We start from the raw sequence: 26,439 nt of genomic DNA, 5'->3' as shown, positions 1-26,439 counted from the left end.
TAGATTAACACTGCATGAATAAGTCACATTCTGATTTTATTACATGGGATTCCAGAACTTCCAAAAAACAGGGTTTTGGGGGATTAAATTCTTGACTTGTATTTTTTTTTGCCAAAATGAAAACCTAAGCGTTTACCCACTGACCCATTAAATTTTATTTACAGCTGCTTTTCACTTACTGTATCAATGCTGTTTTCTGATGGTACACAGAATAAAGACTCAAAGTATAGGCCTGCTCACTGAAACCTGTCCACAATCGAGCCAGTGTCCTCGTGATGGAGGCAGCCAATCATATCAAAGAATTCTCAGAGAAAGTTAAATTAGCTCAGCACTATTTTTTCCTCTAAAACTATGGAGTACAAAAATAAAAATAGAAACGAGGTTAAAGCAAAAGGAGAAACATTACAATTTAGGTTTGGGACTTCAAAATACTTGAAGGCAGAAAGCACAGAAATGAAAATATTGCCTCATGCTGATAGATTGTTTAGCATTAATGAATGATTTCATTAATAAACAATTAATTTATACCTCCTGCAACTTGTTTTAAAATTATTTGTACAATTCATTGCCAGTTACTCTAAAGGTTGAAGTGTAAGAAGCAGAAAGGTACTGACAATTCGAGATTATCAAAACGTACAGCAAATCACATCGCTTGTGTTTAACAACCAACACACCCAAGGCAGCCCATAACACAGCCTTCACACGTTCCCGCGGCAACACAGCATACCCACAATGCTCAGCAGAACAACACGGAACACAACAAAGAAGCAAAACAAACCTCATTCCTCCCACCCTCACACGTGCACAACCCTCCAACCCCAAAGCAGGTTGTGTTCGTCAGCCTCCAGTGGGCTTGCAGACATTAAGCCTTCTATTCTCCTAACAGCCAATGGGCCGTGACTTCCAGACTTCTGATTCCATCCTGGGGCCTTGACCCTCAGCATTAACCACATGACCCACCTAACAACAAACACCAGGCCAGGAACTCGGGATTCGCCATTGACAGGAACCCGAAAACTAACCCTCGAAACCATCGCTTCTCCAACTGGGGAGGAGGGGGGGGGTCATCAGACCTCGTTCCTCCTGCCCACACAGAACACCCGCTCCAAAACCTCCCCAGGATAACCTGCCGACTCGGGGGAGGCACCAGCCGACTCGGGGGAGGCACCAGCCTTCATCCACACTGGCCAGTCAGCCCAGCTCAGCCTGCAGATGTCACTGTCCTTCCAACTTGGAGCAGAGACTATCCTCCAATTCTCCCACATCCTTGTCCCTAAACTCTAACCTGACCCGTAACTCCCCTCTCTGCCTCCAAAGCCACCTTTGTGTTAACAGAAAGCATCAGCAGGTTCACCATTATTCTTGTCTCTGAAGATAAACAGTGAGCTACTGACAACCAAGTTCGAAAAGACAGCAGAAAAAAATAACACAAACACAAAATACCAAAATCGCACTTTGGAAAGGCCAATATCAACCTGCTGAAGAGCGCAGTTTTTTTTAAACTATCAACCGGATAACGAGTGTGATAATTCTACTGTCCTCGAGAGCAAAAAGGCTACAACTGTCACAAGTGGCATACAGCACTGAGTATTTTAGAGACAATTTCTACTCCATTTGTGACGCTCAGCAAATCTTAATGATCATGACTACACACTTTCAGGAGTTGTCATTTCCTCTCAGAAGCACACTTCATTTCAAGCAGGCCTGATAGAAACATAGAAAATAGGTGCCGGAATAGGCCATTTGGCCCTTCAAGCCTGCACCACCATTCAGTATGATCATGGCTGATCATCCAACTCAGAACCCTGTACCTGCTTTCTCTCCATTCCCCTGATCCCTTCAGCCACAAGGGCCATATCTAACTTCCTCTTAAATATAGCCAATGAACTGGCCTCAAACTGTTTCCTGTTGCAGAGAATTCCACAGATTCACCACTCTCTGTGTGAAATTCACAGTGATCTTTTAACAATGGCTCCAGAGGAACAACTCGTCTCTTCTGCCGTAGGCCCTCGGTCCGAACGTGACTGAAATATCCTGCAAACTACACACTTGTTCTAAGGAAAGTGGTATGGTCCACTGCAAGTGGTCCTCTAACTCAATATTCATCTGCCTGAACATGAACAGAGCACATTTAGGACATGTTTGGCTCACTGCTGCGTCCAAGTTGTGGGTTCGGATCCCGCTCCCGGGAACACAGCAGTGTTGTGTAAGCTCAGAAAATACTGCCCCTCACCTCCTTAAACAACATCATATCAGCTCCCTCGGCGGAAGGAGAGAGGAGCCACTGCCCCCTGAAGAGTAAGGAAAGTTTCTCCCAGTATTCCAGCCAGCTTTTATCCCTCAACAAACAAATATCTCTGAAACAGACTACACTGCTCTTAGAAGTCTGCCTAGCCCACGTTGGCCAATGGGGTCCAGCATCACTGGCTGAAAGACACGGTGCTGTCTTGATGTCAATGCCAATCGACCCTCTTTCTCTGGATTTCTTGGACAATCTGAAGACGTGACAGGGCAAACTCCCAGCTGGGTCCTCTCACAGCATCAGCCATGTGAATGAGCTGTTAGCTCATCTTCTCCAACACTGAAATGTAGACTGGGCTGGCCAGAAAGACAGGCCACTGTGGAAGGGAGACAATGAGGGAAGGAGCAGGGGGTTGACCAGCCGGTTACAGCTCAAGGCAGAAGGGAGGTGCTGCTGCAGAATCTGAACCGAGGAGCCAGGCCCCCAGTTGTTAAACATCACCTCCCTTGAGGGGCTCACCACATCTAAAGCGAGATTTAATCACCACCACCCCAGCACACATGGAGGGCAAGAGTGGACGTGGAAACCCTCCCTCCCAGAGTGAGCACGGAAACTAACCAGACAAGAGGCATGCCCCATGAGCCACACATGGCTGTCCACAGCCAGCAGAGAGCAACGTCAGTGAAACAAGGAAGATCACCCAACATCCCCTGACAGGATGACTCCACTGTATGGAGTATCGTCACAGCAGGAGGATGTCAGCAAAGGAAACACTTCTCCCTACAACCAGAGACCATACCATCCACAAGATTCTTCAGATGCAAACAATGTGGTTACAGCCATTTTATTAGAGATAAAAAATACTAAAGCACTGTCAGCAAGTAACAGCGGAAGGGAAATAACTGTAGCTGTACCAACTCACTTTGACAAAGAACCTGCGCCTCGTATTTCCTTATACTGAAAACTGATTCAAGTTCGCAGATAAAGGGAATCTTCTCGACTGAGACAAGGGCAGTCTTGATTTACACTGCCATGACACAGGCTTACAGACAAAACCTTACACCTTAAGACAAAATTTACTGAAGTACAGAACCAGATATACTACAAATGGGGTGAAAATCCATTGAACATTTACAAACAAGTGAAGATACAAACATATAGGCAAGCATAAAGAAAGTTAAAGTAAAAGAAAAATAACAATTTAGACCCTAATCCAACAAGCCCCAAAGTCAAAAGGAAAAGTTTATTCATATCAAATGATCTATTCACACTCAGGAACTACTTTCTTAGGTACAGCCACTCATTAATGTGAAAATATAATTGATAGTCATTGAATTCAGCCACGGTAAGATGACAGGGCCAAAACAAGCAAGCACCAGATAATGGTGCTGAGAAAGGTCTTTGACTCATATCAGCTCACTACTCACAATTCTCTCTTTAAATTACTTTTGCCAACTATTAATTTTATACTAAAATTTATTGAGTTTCTCCAGCCAACCTCAAACTGTTGCCTTCAACAGTTCTGCTAGTATTTTTTTTCAGACCCCAAGCAGCCGAGTATTTCTTCTCATTTCTGACCAAAACCCAGAAATCTATAGTTTCAATCATTACATAGCCAGTGGCCACTTCATGAGGTACATCAGCACACCAACTCATTAATGCAAATATCTAATCAGCCAATCATGAGGCATAAAGGCAGGCAAAGGAGGCACAGTTGCTATTCAGACGAAGCACCAGGATGGGGAAAAATATAATCTAAGTGACTGACTGTGGAATGATTGTTGGTGCCAGACAGGGTGGTTTGAGTAACTCAGAAAGTGCTGACCTCCTGGGGTTTTCACACACAACGGTCTCTAGAACAGGGGTTCCCAAGCTTTTATATGCCATGGACTAATACCATTACATGAGGGGTCCGTGGAACCCCTGCTTTATAATTTACAGAGACTATTGTGAAAAACAAAAAGAGCAGCCAGTGATCATCACGCCTTGCTAATGAGAGAGGTCAGAGGAGAATGGCCACTCTGGTTCAAGTTGACAGGAAGGTGACAGTAAGATAAGTGGGATGGGCTTCAGCAGCAGAAGTCTTCCACTCCTGCATCTAATGAACTGGCCATTGAGTCTGTCTCATGTATCCTACCTTGAGATTCATTTACGTGTTTACAGGAAAATAATGAAATACAATAGAATTGATGAATATTGTACATTAAGACTAACAAATAACCAATATGCAAAAGACAAGTTGTGCAAATGAAAAAATAGATATTACTGAGAACATGAGTTGTAGCGTCTTTGAAAGTGAGTCAACAGGTTGTAGAATCCATTCAGAAGTGAGGGGAGCGAGTTATCCACATCAGACCAGAAACCTGATGGTTGATGGTGTGGGACATAAGGTTCCTGCACTTCCTATCTGATGGTATTAACAAGGAGGGAACATGGATTGGATTATGTTGGCTGGTCACCAGGATCTTAACTCTCAGCCTGTTACAGTCCATCCGCATCTCCATTATCCATTGTTATGTTGTAAATCACCGACAGTGGCTGCTGTAGCCAAACCCAGTCTTTGGATTTTCACTTAAACCAACAAGCATGGACCCAGACGGGTACACGACGGCTGGCCCGTGGACCCAGACGGGTACACATGGGCTGGCCCGTGGACCCAGACGGGTACACGTGGGCTGGCCCTCGGACCCAGAGGGGTACACGCGGGCTGGCCCGTGGACCCAGTTGGATATACATGGGCTGGCCCGTGGACCCAGACGGGTACACGCGGGCTGGCCCGTGGACCCAGACGGGTACAAACGGGCTGGCCCGTGGACCCAGACGGGTACAAACGGGCTGGCCCGTGGACCCAGACGTGTACACATGGGCTGGCCCGTGGACCCAGACGGGTACAAACGGGCTGGCCCGTGGACCCAGTTGGATATACATGGGCTGGCCCGTGGACCCAGACGGGTACACGCAGGCTGGCCCGTGGACCCAGACGGGTACAAACGGGCTGGCCCGTGGACCCAGTTGGATATACATGGGCTGGCCCGTGGACCCAGACGGGTACACGTGGGCTGGCCCTCGGACCCAGAGGGGTACACACGGGCTGGCCCTCGGACCCAGACGGGTACACGCGGGCTGGCCCGTGGACCCAGAGGGGTACGAACGGGCTGGCCCGTGGACCCAGACGGGTACACATGGGCTGGCCCTCGGACCCAGACGGGTACAAACGGGCAAGCCCATGGACCCTCAAAGTCAAACTTGCAAAGGTTTTAAAGTGAGAACATAAAAATACCTGGAACTGCTCCATCTGAGCCAAAACCTCACTGTTCTCCCCAGTGTGTTGGTAAAAGCCTCCACAAGGTAGACCAGATAAACTAATACCTTCTGGCAGAGAACAGGAGCACTTGGGACAAGTGTTTGACAATGGATTTGTTGCTGTGTTATTAGAGATGCACCTAAGAATCCTGACTGAGGACAAGACTCGGGTATAAACATGGGGCCGCAGAAGCAGGTCCAGCTTTTGTTTGCACACAAACTCAGTGAGAATGTCCATGTAGGAGTTAGTCATGAGGCCTGGGCTCTCACCTGCCAACCTCCATTTCTAATTTTGAGCGTCTTTGGTTGGGAACAGTTCCATCTGAGTGGACATCCCCCCTAACCTTCTCGATAGATGCTCAACCACAGTGAGCTTCATGTCCAAGTCCAATCCCAGTGCTAGAGGCGCACAGGCACCTCAGAACAGGAACAGGAAGGATGGGCGACCAGCAACAACCAAATATACTTCTCCAGCTGATGAAGTCATAGATCAATATCATTACCATCATTTTGTCCCTGCAGACACTGCCTGACCATGTATGAGTTTATGACTTCATTTTAAAAACAAATTTGGTGATATGGGTGTAATTGGGCGCGCAGGCTCATTAGGCGAGAAGGCATGTTACCATGGCCTATCTCTAAATAAGAAATGAATAACGAAAGGCCATAACAGCAAGTATTCCTGCATGATACAACCGGAATGGTTGCATCAATTCAGAAATAAAAGAGTGCAGAGATCCACGAGGCAGAGGGAGAGGCACGGGACCGAACATGATTATGTGCAGCAATCCACTTACACGAGAATGACGCAAGCAGATGTCTTATCCACAGATCAGCCTCCCTACCTTGCAAGTCGCACTAAGACAGCTGGGGAGATACAATCTGCTCCAATCTGCTCCAACTAGCATCAACTACTGCTCAGTACCCAAAGGACATAGGTACGCTGGCTAAAAATAGAATTGAAGACACTTCCTGGCAAACTGTGCACTAGGCAGACTGCTCAGTGGGGTGTGCTGATATCAAGCTGAATGGCACTACCATTACTCAGTGATTCATTTCAATAATTGATACGACTATTCTATTACAAAACTAATCAGCTGCACAGACAGCCTGCCAGCACTTCGATAACACTCAAGTTCCCTCAACGTGGAATACTTCAGTTCTCGTTGGAGCACTACCCTTTGATTTCTCTCCCCCCCCTCCAACCCAGTCCTTCCTTTCCTAGCACAGAGGCAATAACTTGGTTGAGCTGAAGTTGTACCAGCTGCCCTCTTCTAACAGTAGGCCAATCTGCCCCTCCAGCCTGCCCTACCATTCAATACCATCATGGCTGATCGGCCTAGGCCTCATCTCCTCTGGTAAACACAAGATGCTGGAAATCCAGAGTAACGCAATCGAAATGCTGGAGGAACTCGGCAGGTCAAGCAGCAGGTTTGGAGAGGAATAAAGAGTCGATGTTTCAGGCTGAGGCCTTTCATCTGCTGATGATTCCTGATGAAGTGTCTCAGCCTGAAGCGTCAACACTTTACTCCGCTCCATAGATGCTGCCTATGCCGTCCAGCAGTAATATCAGCACCAGACTTCGAGGCAAGTGGTCCCAAATTCAAATCCTTCTTGTCCCTTACACGCTTCCCATCCATGCTGAGTTGAGCACCAACTTGCCCTCATGAAAAAGTTAAATTCTATGGAAAAGGCAAAAAGCCACAAGGCCTGAAGCGGAACAAAACCAACATCGATGCTGCCTGACCAGCCCAGTTCCTCCAGCATTTTGAGCGTGTTATCGCCTTGTGTGTGTATGCCAGCTCCTCGGCCTCCAACTCCTTCAACTTTCAAGCATTCATCTACTTCCACCTTACCAGTCGCCCATCCTCCACAATCTCCTCATGGTGGAGAATTCACCACCTTTTGCAAGGCGTTAGCCAACATCGGCCCTCTCCTGCCCTCATGTGATCTTGTACATTTCAGTAAGATCACCCCTCATTTTCTGAACACCCAAAGAATCGACGCTTAATTCTCATTCACATCACTTTCACCCCAGGAATTAGCCTACGAAAGCTCTTTTGGTCCTCCTTGACTGCCAGAATACCTTTTTCTTAAACAAGGAGACCAAGACTGCAGCCGGTCCTCCAAAGTTGGCCTTACCAGTACTCTGCACAATTGTAGTAATACCTCTACTTCTAAACACCAACCCTCTTGCAGCATTGACTAACTGCTTGCTTCAGCTCACAAACAAGAGAAAATCCACAGAGCTGGAAATCAAAATAATACACGCAAAATGCTGGAGAGCTCAGCATTAGGAAGGAGTAAATGGTCGATGTTTCGGGCTAAGACCCTTTCAAGGCCAGTCCTGATGAAGGGTCTTGGCCTGAAATGTCGACCGTTTACTCTTGTCCACAGATGCTGCCTAAGCTGCTGAGCTCCTCCAGCACACTGTGTGCGCTGCTTGCTTCGGGTATCTGCCAGTCTCTTGAGATTCATGCACAAGAACACTTGCATCCTTCTGTACGCCACTCATCAGCCACGTTTCTTCATCTGGTTGTGGTCTCTCTTACTGAAGAACATTACCTCACACTTTTTCCACATTAAACTGCTTTTGCCATAGGTTTGCCCACAACCAGCCTGCCTGCATCCAGTTGCCGAGTCCGAATATTCCCAATGCAATATGCCACCTATCTATTTTCATATCATCGGCAGCCCTACCCCAGATCCTTCAGCCTCAGCAACTGATGCTGCATGTCACTAAAGGTGAGCAAATTTCTACAGAGGTACCGTGGACAGCAGTCTGACTGGCTGCATCACCAGCTGGGTCGGAGGGGCCAACGCACAGGGTCAGGAGATGCTGCAGAGGGCCGTAAACTCAGCCAGCTCCTTCATGGGCACTGACCTCCCCCACCATCAATGACATCTTCAAATGGTGACGCCTCAGAAAGGAGGCATCCATCATTAAGGACACCCCCTACCACCCAGGGTGTGCCCTCTTCTCATTGCTACCATCGGGGGTGGGGAAGGTACGGGAGCCTGAAGACACACTCAACATTTTAGGAACAGCTTCGTCCTTCCTGCCATCACATTCTGAACAATGAACTCCGAACACTACCTCACAATTTTTTCTTTTTTCCGCACTATTATTTTCATACACCGTAAGACCACAAGACACAGGAGCAGAATTTTGCATTGCAATCTATAGAATATTTTATAGATTATACTAAACATACAGTACATCAGTAATAATGAGCCTGATTCTGATGCTTCTGTGTGGCTCCCTAGACATGGGAAACGTTACTATCAGGATTACACAAACCATGAACACAAGATTGACCATCAGAAACAGGGGCATCTCATCTGCCAACTAGCTACCCTCCAAGATCCTAGAAAGTGTGCATGTGGATTCAAAGTCTACCCAACCAGGAACCAGGACCAGGACCAGGACAGGAACTTCTGCCACCAACACTAATGACTGCGAGGTTTACATAGAAGAAAGGCAGTAACTCGCTCTTCAAAATCCCCTTTGAAAAGGTGTGGCTCTCTGCTGGGCTAGAAGGGACTGAAATAATGTGGCAGCCTCACAAATCACCAGTTACACCCACATTTAGAATTCAGGCAATGCTTGGGCCACTGCAGCTTGGAAATGATCAACTGAACCTGAAGTGAATCTAGATTCATCAAACGATCACCTGAGGTTAAAAAGGTTAAGTTACTTTAGATACATCTGGATGGAGAGAATATAAGATTAGGGTCAACTGCACCCATATCTTTAATGGCAGAGTACAGGAGAGACTGAGACAAAAAAGTGGAACCAGGCTAATTAATGGGCAAACTCTGAACGTTTGAGATGGGATCATTTGACAATTTTGTGTTAGGTAAAAGTATATAGAACCTGGTGTAAAGAGAAGATAAAAGAAATCTAGGCCTTAACCAGCGTTAAAGACAATGCAGGTTCAAGGGGCTGAATGGCCCATTCAGGAAACCAGGTAGCTGATCTGACACATTGATTGCGACACGCAATACTTGCAATTGCAGAACACCAACATAACAAACCATAGACATGAAAGATTCAGGGAATTCAGGGAATCCCTCCCCAGGGAATGTGTGCGTTTTCCCCGGCTGCACCGGTTTTCTCCCACAGTCCAAAGACGTACCGGGTAAATTAACTGGTCATTGAAAAGTGTCCCGTGATTAGGTTAGGGTTAATTGTGGCGCAAACTCTGTACCACTAAAATAAAATAAAGGAAAATGATTTAGAAGTCACATGGATCTGGCGTCACAATGTAGTAAAAATCCCTCATTTATATGATTATTGAATGAAATATCTATCAGTGGGGGAAATGCTTTTTGCTGCTCTCTCTCACACTCTGTGTGTGTGGAAGTAGAATTTAAGAGAACTTTTGTGTTCAGTCCATTGCAGTGTCTATTTGGACAGGGCAACAGTGTGGGAAAGAGAGAAACAGAACTGAGTGGAGGGTGATGAGAACGGAATGATTAATGGAATGCCTCTGTTTATTTTACCTTGCCTCCCATGGCAACCAGTAATGAGCTCAACATGTCCATAAAGGTTAAGGATGGTGGAAGCACCATTAATCTCCTATTCAATCCTCTTGGACGCAGGCAGACAATGAATTCTCCAAATGATTCACACTCCCTTCCCCCCCCACCCCCACTAATCTCCCAAAGCCATCATTTCCAGCCCCTCCTCGCTCCCCAGCAGAGTAGGCCGCAGTGTGGATGCCTGTCTCCCCACATCAGGCAGAGACCAAAGTGCCCCTTAAATAGGCTGAGCCCCATGACAGATGACAAAGCCGAAGTTGACCCACGCTCGGCAGGCATGGCTGCAGAACGCTAGGCAGCTGCAGCCAGCTTTTCTCTTGACAGAATGTGACAATACATTCTCCAGGCTCACAGGCTACAAAGCTAAATTTACAAACTTCAAAAATCAACACTCCAGATTCTGTGCACCAAGAAGACTAACTGAAGAAACCGCTCTCTCTCTGTTCCTAAGCCCCTCTGCCTTCCCTGCTTCCCACACTTTCCGAACGGGTTGGTGGCAGGGTCAGACCAAACCATTGTGGCTCCTGACCTGAAACAGCCCCATCAATCGCAAATCAACGCACAAAGAACAGCCATCAACCACAAAACAGCCATGCTCAAAAATATTTACAGGCTACTAGATTAGCAGTACACACACCTGAGAGTAGAAGTGGTCTGCTCTGTCGATGTTGCCCGCATGGCCATTTTAATCATACCTTAAATCTCCTTAACCTTCAACAGTTTAAGTTTCTCCTTATCCATACACCAGTTACTCTGCCCCAGTATCTCACCCATCCCTAGCAGAGCACAGATTCTTCCCCAAAAGGGATTGGAAATTACAAATTCAGCACTGAACTGATTATGGAGTCATCTTAAGGGCTCTCTAACTCATGTTTAGCCGGCCAGTAGTGTAGTGGCATCAGCACCGGACCTCGAGGCGAGCGGTCCCGGGTTCAAATCCAGCCTTACACGCTGGATCTTACACGCTTTTCATCGGTGCTGGGTTGAGCATTGAGCTAGCAACTCAAGCCTCATAAAAAACAGACAAGTGCTAAAGAAATGGCAAGGTCGCTGCCCGATGCACCACGAGGAACAACAATGACTCACGATCCCAGTATCATTTATTTACTAATTTTTTTGTTATTTGCAGTTTGTCCTCTTTTGCACGTTGATTGTGTGCCTGGTCTCGGTGTGTAGATTTCCACTGATTCTATTGCATTCCTTTGATCTACTTTGAAAGCCTGCAAGAAAATGAATCTCAAGCTAGCATATGGTGAAGTTAAGTGAACTTTGAACTTCCACAAGAAGCAGCACGGTGCCTAATGAAGGGGACTGTGGCCAAATGCGTCCCCTTCCTTTTCCACAGTAATACCTCACTCCTAGACACCCTGAGCCTTGTCAGCAGGTGTGGCGAAACTCAACAGCTCTTCAAGTAAAGGGGCTCAGCGAGGGTGCAGACCCGCAGGAAAGCTTGGTCACTGTGCTAGCAATGGGAGCTGCTGGCTCAGGCCTTCAGGTCACCAGCCCACCCCCTGCCACGGCCACTCCAACCACTGTCAGCAGCATCAGAGCAGCCAGCCTCTTCCATAAAGGTCCCAGACACCCCTGCACGACTGCTCACAGCCGGAGCCAGACTCGCTCCTGCACATCAACAGGAAATTACTGTCCTCCAGGCGGGATTTGGAGGAGTGGCAGGAAACAAAGCAAATCGAGGATAATAGCTCACAGAGGTACTGCGTCTTAAAGCTGCAACTCCAGAGCAGAGATGGCAAAGGTGAGAGTGAAGAACTCACAGCCTCCAGTTAGAGGCTTCTGTGTTTAAGGGATACCCGAGATTTAGGTGAAGCACACCGCCACATTTATCAAAGAAAGGGTGTGCTGGCATTGGAGGGGGTCCAGAAGCTGTTTATGGGAATGAAAGGTTTAACCTATGAGAATCGTTTGATGACTCTGGGCCTGCACTCACTGGAGAATGAGGGGGAATATCATTGAAACCTGTACCAAAAGAGCTAAAATAGAGTGCACTTGGAGAGGATGTTTCCTGCAGTGGGGAAGTCGAGGGCATCTCTTTAGATCAGAGATGAGAAGCTATTTCTTTTGACAGAGGGTGGTGAATCTGTGCAATTCATGGCCATGGAGGCTGTCGGGGGTATATTTAAAGCGGAGGTTGACAGGTTCTTGATTAGTAAGGGCAAAGGTTATGGGGAGAAGGGAGAATAGGGTTGAGAGAGAGATAATAAATCAGCCATGATCGAAAGGCAGAGCAGACTCGATGACCAAGTGGCCTAATTCTGCTCCCATATCTTACAGCTTTACTAACAAGGCAGATGAAGCGTGCAAACTTGAACCAGGCACAAAATGGAAGGGAAAACCAATAAATATTTCAGCCTGCCAATCATCTCATTCATATGTCGCTGAGGGGAAGATAAAGGCTAGAGGAAGTCAGGCTGGTTATTTCGATGAAGTAACTACATTTCCTCATTTTAAAAAATAATGAATTTTGAAAGCAGGCCATATTACTTGGAGATAAGCATAGAACCTTGCAGCACAGCACAAGCGCTTCGGCCCACTTACTTTAAGATCATTCTAACCCTTCCCATCCACATAGCTCTCCAATTTCTATCTTCCACGCATCTAAGAGTTTCTTAAATGCCCCTAATGTATCTGCCTCTACCACCAACCCGGCAGAGTGTTCCACACACCCACCACTGTCTGTTAAAAAAAAACAACTTACCCCTGACATCCTCCTATCCCCTTAAAATTATGCCCCCCTGTACCAGGCATTCCCACCCTAGGAAAGAGTCTGGTTACCCACTCCACCTATGCCTCTCACCATCTTGTAGACTTCTAAATCTTCTCATCCTCCTTTCCTCTAAAGAGAAAAGCCCTAGCTTGCTGAACCCATCTTTGAAATCCATAAACTTGTAAAAGTAGCAAAGCTAAAAAGGGACATGAGATGAAGGGGTCACTGGCTGCCTATTGCCTCCTCAGGGAGTAGAAGGAATGGGAACAGAACACGGGCTAAGGAAAGGACAACAGTGTGACAGAAGGCACATCTGCTGTACAGTCCTTAGGGACATACAACAGTCCTTGGCAGGATTCAGGGGAGAACTTCATGCATCTGGATTCCACTTACATCAGAGAGGCCCACCACTTGCTCATCCATTTACAAGCCCCCCCCCCCCCAGTCTAGAACTCAGCTCAAACAGGCCACGAAACGCACACGGGTACAAGTAGCAGCACACCCACGTTTTCCAGCACACGCACGCCACGACCGAGGATCACATCTGCGCAAGTCACAGGAGCGTATTTTTAAATCCTGGCTCAGCAGAGCGTCAATAACTCAAGGTGGGAATAGGAAAAGTAAAAACAGACAGCAACACATTTGCATTTAAAGAGAGGCAGCGTCAGTACGAAGACGGGGAGGGGGGCACTGGAAGCAGAGTTGTGTTGATGACGAAGTGAGAGCATTGCAGATCAATGGGACGTGGGGTGGAAAGAGATGAACACTTTCGTGTTACTCATAGGCTGGTGGTTTGCTTTATATGCTGTCTGAAAGCTCGACCAAACTAACTTGCCCAGAGGCTAGATGGCAAGTGGAAATTTCCATTCTGAGACACAGGTCCCAGACCCTAATTCTAAATAGCACCAAGATGGACTTGAAATTAAACTATCTTAGAGAGAGGGAGATGCCAGCTTGCACAGCTGAGCTCTGAAGCGAACAGTGCTCCATCACATCAAAAGAAATAAAAGAATGCAGTAATCCCTATTTATGAATTCCAGAATCCAATTTCCTCCGTTTTTCAAATCGCCTCAAACAATAGCTGCCTGGGTCCACACAAAGCACAGCCTTGCTCCTGTCAGAAGCGAATGCAGGCTCGCGCAGCCACTGAGAGTTTGCACAGCACCACCCTCAGCAGGTCGGCCATTCCCTTCCCTCAACGGAAGGTCAGGCAGCTGCCCCATTACACAAAGAGACAAGTTCTCAAGACTGCCGTCATTATCTGAGCTGGCGTGGCCAGCCAGAGGGTCCTGGCCCTCCCTGCTAACCAGCACTAACCGGCAACAAGGTACCCAGAGGAAGCAGAGCCGGAGATGTACCGAAGCCAACTCTGGCTTGGAAGACACTGAATCTCAAGAGCTCAATTTCTATTTGGCCCGAAGTTTTGGCGTGGGAATGGTGAATTACAGTGAGGCTGATGGAACGTGCAGCAAATATTTGGAGTTTGAGAGCAAAACAGGTCAAGCAAGTAAAAAGCAGAGAAAAGGACAGCAGGGAAAACAAAAGGGAGGCTCATAAGCAGCGTGAAGCACAAACACTATCACAGGCCAGTCAGGCAGAACGGCCTCCTCCCGTGAGAAGGAATTCCATACAAGCAGCACTCACACTCGGGAATTCCATCCAGGAGCCCCCACCTCTGAACCAATTCTAACCCCAGCCCAGGGGATTTCCACGAGAAGAAAAGAAGGGCCACTGAGTGAAAAGGACCACGGTGGTATTCGCAGCTCCCTGTTTAAGAGCCCTGAGGCTGCTCTTCCTGTTCAGCGTGCAGCCTCAGCCTTTTGCTTCAGCAGGTGTCGGCCCCCATCACCATCTGAACAGTGAACCAAACCCCTACACCGGCTTCAGCAGGCGTCGGCCCCCATCACTATCTGAACAGTGAACCAAACCCCTACACCGGCTTCAGCAGGCGTCGGCCCCCATCACCATCTGAACAGTGAACCAAACCCCTACACCGGCTTCAGCAGGCGTCGGCCCCCATCACCATCTGAACAGTGAACCAAACCCCTACACCGGCTTCAGCAGGTGTCGGCCCCCATCACCATCTGAACAGTGAACCAAACCCCTACACCGGCTTCAGCAGGCGTCGGCCCCCATCACCATCTGAACAGTGAACCAAACCCCTACACCGGCTTCAGCAGGCGTCGGCCCCCATCACCATCTGAACAGTGAACCAAACCCCTACACCGGCTTCAGCAGGCGTCGGCCCCCATCACCATCTGAACAGTGAACCAAACCCCTACACCGGCTTCAGCAGGTGTCGGCCCCCATCACCATCTGAACAGTGAACCAAACCCCTACACCGGCTTCAGCAGGCGTCGGCCCCCATCACCATCTGAACAGTGAACCAAACCCCTACACCGGCTTCAGCAGGCGTCGGCCCCCATCACCATCTGAACAGTGAACCAAACCCCTACACCGGCTTCAGCAGGCGTCGGCCCCCATCACCATCTGAACAGTGAACCAAACCCCTACACCGGCTTCAGCAGGCGTCGGCCCCCATCACCATCTGAACAGTGAACCAAACCCCTACACCGGCTTCAGCAGGCGTCGGCCCCCATCACCATCTGAACAGTGAACCAAACCCCTACACCGGCTTCAGCAGGCGTCGGCCCCCATCACCATCTGAACAGTGAACCAAACCCCTACACCGGCTTCAGCAGGCGTCGGCCCCCATCACCATCTGAACAGTGAACCAAACCCCTACACCGGCTTCAGCAGGCGTCGGCCCCCATCACCATCTGAACAGTGAGCCACAGTCAGCCCAAACCCCTACACCGGCACGGGAGTGAGCCAGTGTGCTACAGGATGACAACACTGTACAATGCAATGGCGCTCAAGAATAATTTGCATATGTTTCATCCAAATGAGCCATAAACACAGTCAAATAGCTCAGAAGACCCAAACTGGAGAAGAGTCTGGGTCAGTTCAGAGTGCGAGGAGATCCCTGGCCTGTGACAGGACGCAGGCATGGCGGAATACTGAACTGTCAGACACAGCATTCCAAATCAAGGACATGGGTGTATCAATTCACACGATACCTGCCACAGTCAGCACCGGGCTCAGGGACGGCCACAACACACAATTACAACTTTGATCCGAACTGTGACCCTTCCACAGAGCAGGAAGGCAGAATACAGCAGGGCTCAAACTGACAGCCGGGGAGCATTAGGAAGTATGAAGTCGACACGTAGTCGGTGATAGTCCATTCATCCCTAAGCCAGGAGGCGCTAAGCAGAGCGGGCGATGACTGCACGTCACCGTGGAGTAAACGGTCTGAGGGCCTTTCCAACGGTAGTGGGTACGTGGCAAGTGGAGGCTGCCTGGAGGAGGGAGAGGGTAGAGGCATCCTCCAGAGTCAAGAGGTAGACTTGACCATCGGCTGAGGCCAGCAAGGAAACTGCGCTCAATCAAGGAATGCCTTTTTACACCAATTACATTTCCATGTGTTAGGAATGTGCTGTGGTGTATTGGCACAACATACAACAAAAATATTCAACTATTATAAATTATAAAGATTTATATATAAAATAAAGTTAGACGTTACATGGAATAAAATCTGTATTAAATGCCAGCACATATTAACAGGTATAAAAGTGTTTAAAGTGTCCACCATGTAATGCAGTGATTGGGGGGGGGGGGGGGGCGGGGTGCCTGACTAGGATGGTTGATTAGACTAACTGCCTGGGCAAGAAACTTTTAAGATGGCCTGAAGTTTTAAGTAGCTCTCTCCAGGAGGGAGCATTTTGGAAAAGGCAGTTTTTGGGGTGGGTGGTGTCCGCCGTGCTTTTGCCTGCGAGCTTCTTCGTGCAAGCTCTCTGATGACAGTCCACAGCTGACCTGACAGATCACTCGGATTCCCCAGGCTGGGAGAGGGAAGAGCACGTCCCGAAGGTAGGTGCAACAGGGAAAAAAGGAGCATTCCGGAGAACTGCAGAGGACAACAGCAGCAGGACACAGACGAAAGAAAAGGAATGGGAAGGACAAGTGGTGGGGAGGAAGATAAAGAGCACAAGGGTCTGCAGTCAAACCAACTTGATCAGATCCTGCCGTCGGATCTGGACCCGAAACGTCGACTGTACTTCTTTCCGTAGATGCTTCCTGGCCTGCTAGGTTCCGCCAGCATTTTGAGTGTGTTGCTCGGATTTCCAGATTCTGCACAGGTTTTCTCTCGTTTCTGATCAGAGCAGGAATGGATTGGAGGCAGGTCAAGACAAGGAGTTCAAAGAGCCACGGGAACAGAGCCCACACATAAAAAAAGCAGCATCACAAAAACAGACCAGCTGAAACTTAGAGGCCTCTCCAGCTGAGCCCAGAGAGGAACATAGTGGTTTGCTCCAACCAGAAGACAAGGGCACCGAACTCCCAGGTCGCGAGGCAGTTTGGGCCATAAAAAGCCACCTTACGTTGGCAAACAGGGCAGGGTGAATGTTCAAGAGTCAACCACACTGTTAGAAAAGAAGCTTCACTAAAGTAGTCAAGACATCATTTTAGATTCTGTTCATGGCACGAAATACAAAACAGACTCCAGCACAAATCCCAAGCTCTCACCTCCGAGCAGTGCTCCTGGCCTCATGCATGCGACTTTCACGATTCACAACTGCCCCAAGGCCACATTACCCTGAACTCCACAATCCCCTCACTATTCCTCCTAACTGGGTCAAAGCCTGATTTCCTCTAATGATCCCACTAGGGTAAAGGCACTGTTTATTGTCGACCTTCTGCACTCGATGACAACTTTCATGCAAGGCAGCACAGTCGACGAGGAGGCTCTGTTCCTGCCTCTGCCTCCTGGTTTTAGTGGCTTGGGTTCGATCCTGACCACCGGCATCATCTACAGGGAGTCTGCACACTTCCCCCATGACCCCATGGGTTTGCTCCCATCTCCTCCCATGCTGGCTGACAGGGTAACTGGTTGCTGAAATTAGGTGGCAGGAGCACCAGGAAAGAGTTGTTGGACATGCGAGGGAGAATAAATTAGGGAGAAAAAAGGAGGAGGAAATAGTAGTTCTCAAAGACTTGATGGGTCGAATGGCCTTCTCTGGATCATAGGAGATGGAAATGTGGAACGAAGACCCTCACAGAAGAGCAAAAAGAGCACACAGCCTATTTCAGAATCTCCCCTGGCACCAGTTCATAACCCAACCTACATCATTACAATATGTCACTTGTGGGGAAAAAGCAGCTCCCTACGGTACAAATAACACCAACCCTTCGTTAAGCTGTCCTGAAGTACCGGGTAACCAAAGTCCTGAGAGACTTGCTTACAAATACACCCCTTCTACTTCAGTGAATAACTTGACAGTCACCCACATTACCTACAACGCTTCAGGTTTTGGGCTAATCTCTGTGAAGTACCAGCTCCAAGATATCAAGAAACTGTGCACAGTTTCTCTCGTTACTGCTGCTCTGATTTGATACTGTACAGCCAGGTTTAAATTCAGTATTCCGAAAAACCTGCTCAGAACCCTATATGGTTTTAAAATTACTGTATCAAAGTCAAAGTAAATTAATTATCAAAATAGATCAACAATCAGTGACCGCTTTATCAGGTACCCCTATATATACTTCCCAGCTCTTTACTTCACCTCCTCCCCCTCCCCCAGTTTCACCTATCACCTACCAAAATCTGCAGATGCTGGAAATCCGAGCAACACACACAAAATGAACTCAGCAGGCCAGACAGCATCTCTGGAAGAGAGTACAGTCCAACACTTCAGGCTAAGACTCTTCAGCTGAAGAGAACTTAGACAAATTAAATACAAATGACACTGAGGGTATTTGTTGCAGAGTCCTTGAAAATGAGTCCACAGATCGTGGAGTCCTTTCAGAGCTGAGGTGAGTGCGGGTTCAGGAGTCCTACGATAACAACTGTTCCTGAACCTTGTGGCGTGGGACCCTCAGCTCCGACGGTAGCAGCAAGAAGAGATGGTGGGGCCCTTGATGATAATAAATTAGCCAATCCCAGATCCACACAAGAAGGGTTTAAAGGGAGGCACAGATCAGGCTCCATAGTGACTGATATCATGCAGAAACCCAAGAATGAGACCAAAACTTATAAGTTTAACACATTCAAGACTCTTTTTCTTGACAAGAGACCCATGGGCTTTGTGAAACAATTGGATCAAGAGGATGCAATGCCATTTCCCTTCATATGGAGACCAAATCTACCATCCACACAGTGCACCAACCTACGGCAACAACTCAAATGTCAGCAATAGCTACTGAAGTCATTAATAAGGAGACAATTTACTATAAAGTGACGATGGCTGGAGCTGGAGGCACAGAGTTCACATGGTCAGCACCACCACAAATGTGCCACCAGATCAATGTACGACTGTCCGAAAGTGTAGCGGAGCACCTTAAAAACTTCCAAAATAACAAGATTATCACAGAAGTACAAAGCTAGTGGATTAGCTGTTTCAAAGAGGTAACACTGAAGAAGACGGGCCAAATGGTCCCCTCACTATCACCGTGTCCCAACTACTAAAATTCTGAAGAAGTGTGAAATGGTCATTATGGCTTACAGTACAGTCCGTCCCATGCTGAGACACCTTCAATGGACTTGGTCCTCGCAGAGATTTCTCGATGAATTCACCACAGAAGTGATGACAAAGACTTTGTATCATGTGCGCAGCCTGGGAACTTGACAAGAATGTGGAGGCAAACAGCGCAGTCTGGCGTGATTTTAATTTGGACAATACGTCACGGAGAACTCATCAGCAGCTTCAAAATGCTCTTATCGACAATTAACCAAGAGCGCATTAACACAGAGTGGGAGTCCCAAAGGAGCTGAAGAACAAACTATCTCAAGCATAATTCAATTGGAAGGAAAATAAAACTGAATTAATTAAGAGTCTTCTCCAAGCCAACCAGGTCCAAAAGCAAACATTACTATGGAATATCATATGGTGTTAGCTCACTTCACACTGGACGATGGGAATTTTAAATCAGCGAGGAATTATAGCAAGTTCAGGAGATACTGCCTGCTTGGTAAACCTCAAATCTCAACCAATTCCACATCTACAGACTCACTTTGCAGCAACTCCACAGCTCATGTTTTCAGCATTACTTATTTTTTATTTGCACAATGATTGCTCGTCAGTCATTATATACAGTTTCTCATGAACTCTGCTGTACATCTTTATTTCCCTGTACGTGCCAGCAGGGTGATGAATCTCAGGGTAGTATACGGGGTGCTCACATACTTTGATAATAAGTTGACTTTGTCTTTGAACTTAGGTATTCCTGAACACAACTTGCTCAAAGCCAGTTGGCGATAGGCAATAAAAGCTAACCTTACTACATAGTTGGATAATAGATTTTATCTCATCAGCCGGTCTCCACTTGTTGCATTTACCCACTTTTCACAACAGCACAAAGATCAATTTAAACCACAATCTCTTTACTACCATGCTCAGAAATTAGGCTTTATTAAATAATCTGAGTAGTGCAATTTTTTTTGCAGTAAATGGCCTGTGGAATTCTCCACTTCAACTGCCCTAACTCCAGTAGACACCAAAGCCGGGCTGAGACACCAGTAGTTTCCTCAAAGGTGGCACACCTTGGGCAAGCAGGTGACACACCTGGTGAAAACAGACAGGTAAAAGGCAGGAGCAATGGAGAGGGTACGGCAACACCGTAGCGAAGCGGTTAGCACAGCGCTCTACAGTGCCAGTAAACGGGGTTCAATTCCCACAGCTGCCTGTAAGGGGTCTGTACATTCTCCCTGCGAACAAGTAAGATTCCAGTTTCTGCACGCGTCCCAAAGACGTGCAGGTTAGTAGGCCAATTGGTCACCCAGGTGTATCTGAGTGGCACAGGCTCACTGGGACGGAAGGGCCTGTAACCATGAGGTGGTAACATCTCTAAATCAAATAAAGAATGGTATTGGAGAGAACAATTGAGTTACAATGCCTTGTTGGGGAGGTCAGACAGACAAAAAGCACGGAAACAGGCCCAGACTCAGCTCCCAAGGTCCTCACCAAACAACAACTCAATTACAGCAATCCCATTTTTCCCTACTCATATTCTACCACTTACCCAGGTGATTGTCAGTGGCCACTAATCGACCATTTTGCGTGTCTTTGGGATGTAGGAAGATCAAGAGGAAATTGATGACAGGGTCACAGGATCCAAGAGGTGGCATTTCCAGCAGCTCTAGCACTGCCGCACCCAAAGACCTTCCACTAATTCCTCAAAGATGCCGACCGACACAGGCAGCTCCAAGCATGTCAGGCCTTTCAATGTCCCTGACGCGTGTGCAGAGTGTTTTAGGAGGGACGGGGAGTGCAAATACCGGCCAAGATTTCCCTAACCACTGAAAGGAATAACTAAGGAATGGGGCTGTTGATGCATTCTGCAAAGCACCAGTATCAGCAACCTGGGATCAACCTGACATCAGTCTGTGCCCAAACACTACACTCAATGATCCCTAAGGGTGGACCCCTCCCCACTCTACAGCAAGAGTCTCACTGACAGGCTGTCAAGAAGTCATACAGTATGTTGGCCTCCATTAGTTGGGTGATTGAGTTCAAGAGCCACGAGGTAATGTTGCCACTCTATAAAACTCTGCTTAGACTACATTCAGAATATTGTGTTCAATTCTGGTCGCCTCATTATTGGAAGGTTGTGGAAGCTTTGGAGAGGGTGCATTGGAGATTTACCAGCACACTACTTGGATTAGAGAGCATGTCTTATGAGGATTAGGCTGAGCGAGCTAGGAGTTTTCTCTCTGGAAAGGAGGATGAGAGGTGACTTGACAGAGGTGTACAAGCATAGATCAGGCAGATAGCCAGAGACTTTTTCCCAGGATGAAAATGGCTGATATAATAGGACATAATTTTAAAGGAAAGTATAGAGGGGATGTCAGAGTTGAGTGTTTTACAGAGAGTGGTGAGTTTGTTCAACGTGCTGCCAGGAGAGGTGGCAGAGGCAGATACATCAGGGGCACTTAAATCTCAGACAGACACATGGATGATAGAAAAATGGAAGAGGCTCTGTAGTGAGGATGGATTAGATCAATCTTAGAGTAAAAGGTCAGCACAACATCGTGGGCCAAAGGGCCTCACTGTGCTGTACTGTCCAATGTTCTATAAGATTCAGGAAGAACCATGCTCAAACCTTCACTGATAACACATTGCGACCAAATGAACAATTCAGGGCTTTCTAAAAACCTGGAAAAGAACTATTACCAATTCAAAAACACGTGACTGAGTGAATACTACTAACCTGTAGTAAGTCAATTCCTTCCTTTTGGCATGGCATCAGATCCTAATGACCACACCACCTCTTCTCATCTCTCTCTGTGGAACTGAGCGGCCCTTCTCTGTGCCGGGCAAGGTCTACAAACAATGATGGCACTTTGGTCTTCCTGGGAGTGAGGAGCTTGGTCTAGAGTAAACTAGTCAAACTGGATTCAGTCTTGGTTCACTACCTCTGATTAGGTACAGCTCAAACATCACACGTCAGAAGCCACAGCCTGCACAGAAACCGCAACCACACGTTCCACCGTGGTGAGGCCACTGAGAGGGGCTCGGTGGGGAAATCATTCAGTACGCCTTTAATCCCACTGGCATCTTGTGATGCCTCCCAGTCTCCCAGCTATCTGACACCCATTTGCAGAAGAGTATCAGTGAAGGGTGACACAGTGACCATATGTTTTTCTGTGGGGTTTAGGGGAGGGGTGTAGTACAAGCATTGACAACCGTGCTATGGCCACCGTGAAGCAGCTCTTTGAGAAGACCGGGAAGGCCAGGGCCTGTGGAGGATTCTCCCCCAGTCCAAGAACCTTAATTACATTTGCTTGCACCTTTCAAAGTCTGAGGGAAGAGGAAGTGGCCAGAGGCCAAGCGGCGTTCTCAGGAACCTTACCTTTGGCTGTGCTCTGCGCGGAAAAGCCACCTTAGGATCAATCTGTACGGGACAGAAACAGAACAGGTGATTAAATCATCCACCCCACAATAATACGGCCCCTGCGAGAATCATTTTGCTAAAGAGGGTAATGCACAAAGAAATTTGGGAGTGGTACCGCAGCGTAGCTCTATGGCACCTGCAACCAGGGTTCAATTCCCACCGCTGCCTGGAAGGAGTTTGTAAATTCCTCCCCTGTGACCGCAGGGCTTTCCTCCGGGTGCTCCGGTTTCCTCCCACAGACCAAGGACATGCAGGTTATTACGATGATTTGTCACATGGACATAGCTAGACAAGGCTAGCTCTTTGGGCCAAAAGGGTCCATTACTGTGCCTACCACTAAATAAATATAATCAATTAAATAGCAAAGTCCTTTTGTGATCGGCAAACATTGGAAACATATCATTATTAAAAAATACTATTTTGAACCAATTCCTTGCTCGTGTAATCTGACATCAGCTTAACACAGGATTGACTGGAATGGAAAATACAGGCAGGCTGATTTTTTACCCAGTTCCAGACCACTGAAATCTCTCTCTCTGTTACTGCACACAAAGTATCTGTACGAGGAGGTGTTAAAGTTAGATGAGGAAGAGAGCAAAGTCACTGCCCTGGTAGTGGTTCTTGTGGGCTCGAGAAGTCAGCTAGCAATCGGGACCCAGCCCGAGCAAGAAGCAAGGACCTCCGGAGCACCTCAGCTGCCCTGCAAGGCACCAAGTTCCTGCCTTGCACTTGAGCACAAATTGGAAATAACTGCAAAAACTCTTCCAAACCGATCCCTTGCCCTGTTTCTAGAATTACAAGTTGAACATATCCAGTCCGTAGCCTTGGGACCAAATTCTAGTCAACACGAATTAGGGGCATTTGAGAAACTCTTAGATAGGCAAATGGATGTTAGAAAAACAGAGGGTTATGTGGGAGGGAAGGGTTAGATTGATCTTAAGTTACAGTAGCACTGTGGTTAGCACAACACCATTACAGCTCGGGGTGATCCAGAGTTCAAAGTTCAATTCCAGCACCATCTGTAAGGAATTTCTACGTTCTCCCTGTGAACTGCATGCATTTCCTCCCACAGTCCAAAGATCTACCAGTTAACAGGGTAATTGGTCATTGCAAAGGGGCCTGTGACAAGGTTAGGGTTAAATTGGTGGGTTTGCTGGGTGGTGCACCTCACTAGGCCAAAACAACCTGTTCTGCACTGTATCTCCTAATAAAACAAACAGCATTGTGACTGAAGGGCCTGGACTGTGCCATAATGTTCTAATTGTCCCCAATTTCCTCCCTGTCCCCAGCCAACCCAGAGAACCCATGGTCACACAAAGGTTCCCAGAAATGCCCAAAACCTGCACTTCCCCCAAGTCACATAGTGTTTGCATTCATTTTCAGCCATGTCTGGAGCGAACAACAAACAAAATAAACCTTATTTCTCTTCTACCACACAAGCAAACTGCAGAGTGGTGGTGTGTCAGGTTAGGACAACTTAACCAAGCCACATAATAATAGTTAAACTGCCAGCTTCATTAGCTATAGACGAGTACAGATTTTAGTCAGATTTGATTAATTAGTACAGATCTGAGCTACAGATTCAGAACACACCAGACCACAGACTATCAATCTAGAGTCTCAACTGTCCGAAATTTGAATTCTGTGGATCAATCTGAATTTTCTCACAACACTGTATTTCCTTTTTTTTGTGTGTTAATAAAACACTCCATTAAAAATACGTGCCCAGTGTAGGTACAAAAATAAAGTGACTCTGTCTCAGATACGTGCCCGGGGTAGATACAAAAACAAGTGAAAACATCCTATGTATTACCCTTCCTACCCGATGTTTACAAATACAGCACTGGGCCAGATAATCTACCAACCCTCTGGATCTGGGACAATCCCATGGGGTGACAGGAAAAATGAGCAAACCCTACACAGAAAAGGGCCAGAAGCGGGGATTGAACTGGGCCCTCTGGAGCCGTGAAGCAGTGGCTCTCCGAACCCTGACCGAAAACCCAGGAAAGCAGTCGGAATCGGTTAAGGGAAAAGAACTGGAGTTTCCAAAGAAAAAGGGGCAAGTTGGTGACTTATAAAGAATGACCAACTGAAACTAACAGTGTGAAACAACACCGTACTCCACCACCGCTGTGTAGCACGTGTGCATGTGTGGGGGGAGTGGTGTTGTGTCACACACGACGCAACACTATCAATAAAGTATATTTCTATACTCCCACCACCACTGTCTGGGGAGCTGGTGGGGAGTCCAAATCCAAAACCCCAGTAACAACAGAAGTCAAGCCCAGACACTTGTTGAAAGACCCCAATGCTCAACTAGCACCTGCCGTGACCCGAAGTGACCAGAGTGCCCCAGGATTCGTTAGATTTCATTACTTCCTCTCAGCACCCAAGCACGATGGTCACTGACGGTCCACTTTGCTCTGGTACCTGAGCTCCTGGACACATCTTTAATCCAAAAGCCAAACCCTGCCGAGTACTTTTGACGTGCAGCAGTTCGTTTAAATCAACTTGTGAGCCTTTGCCGCAAGTCAAACCATCTCACCAGGGCATTCAACATGCAGGCAATGTCCTGGCAAAATACAGCTGTCTTCTAAAAGTTAAGCATCAGGAATTTCCTACTTAAAAGCAACGACCCTCAGACTTACAGTCACTACCTATGGGGGCTGTGTGGTGCATCCATTTTCAGCCATGTCTGGAGTGAACAACAGACAAAATAATACATACACAATGCTGGAAGAACTCAGCAGTTCAGGCAGCATCTGTGAGAAAAGAGTAGCCAACGTTTCGAGCCGAGACCCTTCATCAGGAATGGGGGGGTGGGGGGGAAGAGAGGGTGGAAGATAAACCTTATTTCTGCAGAGTGGTAGAAGAGTGGTGGTGTGTCAGGTTAGGCAAACTTAACTGGGCCAGCAAACAGAAAATCACTCGTCCTCAGGAGGAGGAGCAGTTGTACAGCTACTCGTACTGGTCCGACTGTACAACGAGTGATCTGTGTCTCGGTTTACCCATCTCCATTGTGCATCACTCCATGCCCTCATTCACAAAACCATTCCACCTTGGCCTCAAAGCCCCAGACAGCATCCAAGTTACTCAGAGCAGAAAAACATTCCAGATCTGCACAACCGATAACACTCCAAAATGGAGACAAGCAGCCAAAAGTGCTGGAATACAGGGTGGGAAGGGGACAATATAAACCGCTGGAGGAACTCCGGAAACCAGGCAGCAACAGTGAAGGCAAGGGATGGTCGACGCTTCAGATGAAGGCTCTGCATTACAGTCAGCCAATAGCATTTGAACACAAGAACATAAGAAATAGAAGCAGGAATCGGCCATCTGGCCCGTCGAGTCTGCCCTGCCATTCAGTAAGATCATGGCTGATCTGGCCATGGACTCATCTCCATCTACCTGCCTTTTCCCCGTAACCCTTCATTCCCCTACTATGCAAAAATCTATCCAACCTTCTTTTAAATATATTTACTGAGGTAGCCTCCACTGCTTCATTGGGCAGAGAATTCCACAGATTCACCACTCTGGGAAAAGCCGTTCCTCCTCATATAACCATATATCAATTACAGCATGGAAACAGGCCATCTCGGCCCTTCTAGTCCATGCCGAACGCTTACTCTCATCTAGTCCCACTGGCCCGCACTCAGCCCATAACCCTCCATTC

At 47.5% G+C, this 26,439-nt stretch overlaps 1 protein-coding gene across 2 annotated transcripts in view; it reads right to left on the bottom strand.

The window, feature by feature from the left end:
- LOC132404251 (RNA-binding protein Musashi homolog 1-like) overlaps positions 1 to 26,439 on the bottom strand; it is a 180,050-nt gene that overhangs the window by 133,317 nt on the left and 20,294 nt on the right. For both annotated transcript variants that reach the window (XM_059988370.1, XM_059988372.1), the window contains one exon: positions 22,725 to 22,766. In XM_059988370.1, the coding sequence (XP_059844353.1) occupies positions 22,725 to 22,766 (42 nt within the window). The remainder of the gene's footprint in view (positions 1 to 22,724; positions 22,767 to 26,439) is intronic.

This window comes from Hypanus sabinus, chromosome 13 (assembly GCF_030144855.1).
Source record: "Hypanus sabinus isolate sHypSab1 chromosome 13, sHypSab1.hap1, whole genome shotgun sequence".
Taxonomy (NCBI): domain Eukaryota; kingdom Metazoa; phylum Chordata; class Chondrichthyes; order Myliobatiformes; family Dasyatidae; genus Hypanus; species Hypanus sabinus.
The sequence above is the reverse complement of the archived record's forward strand: the minus strand, read 5'-3'. Positions and strand labels throughout refer to the sequence as shown.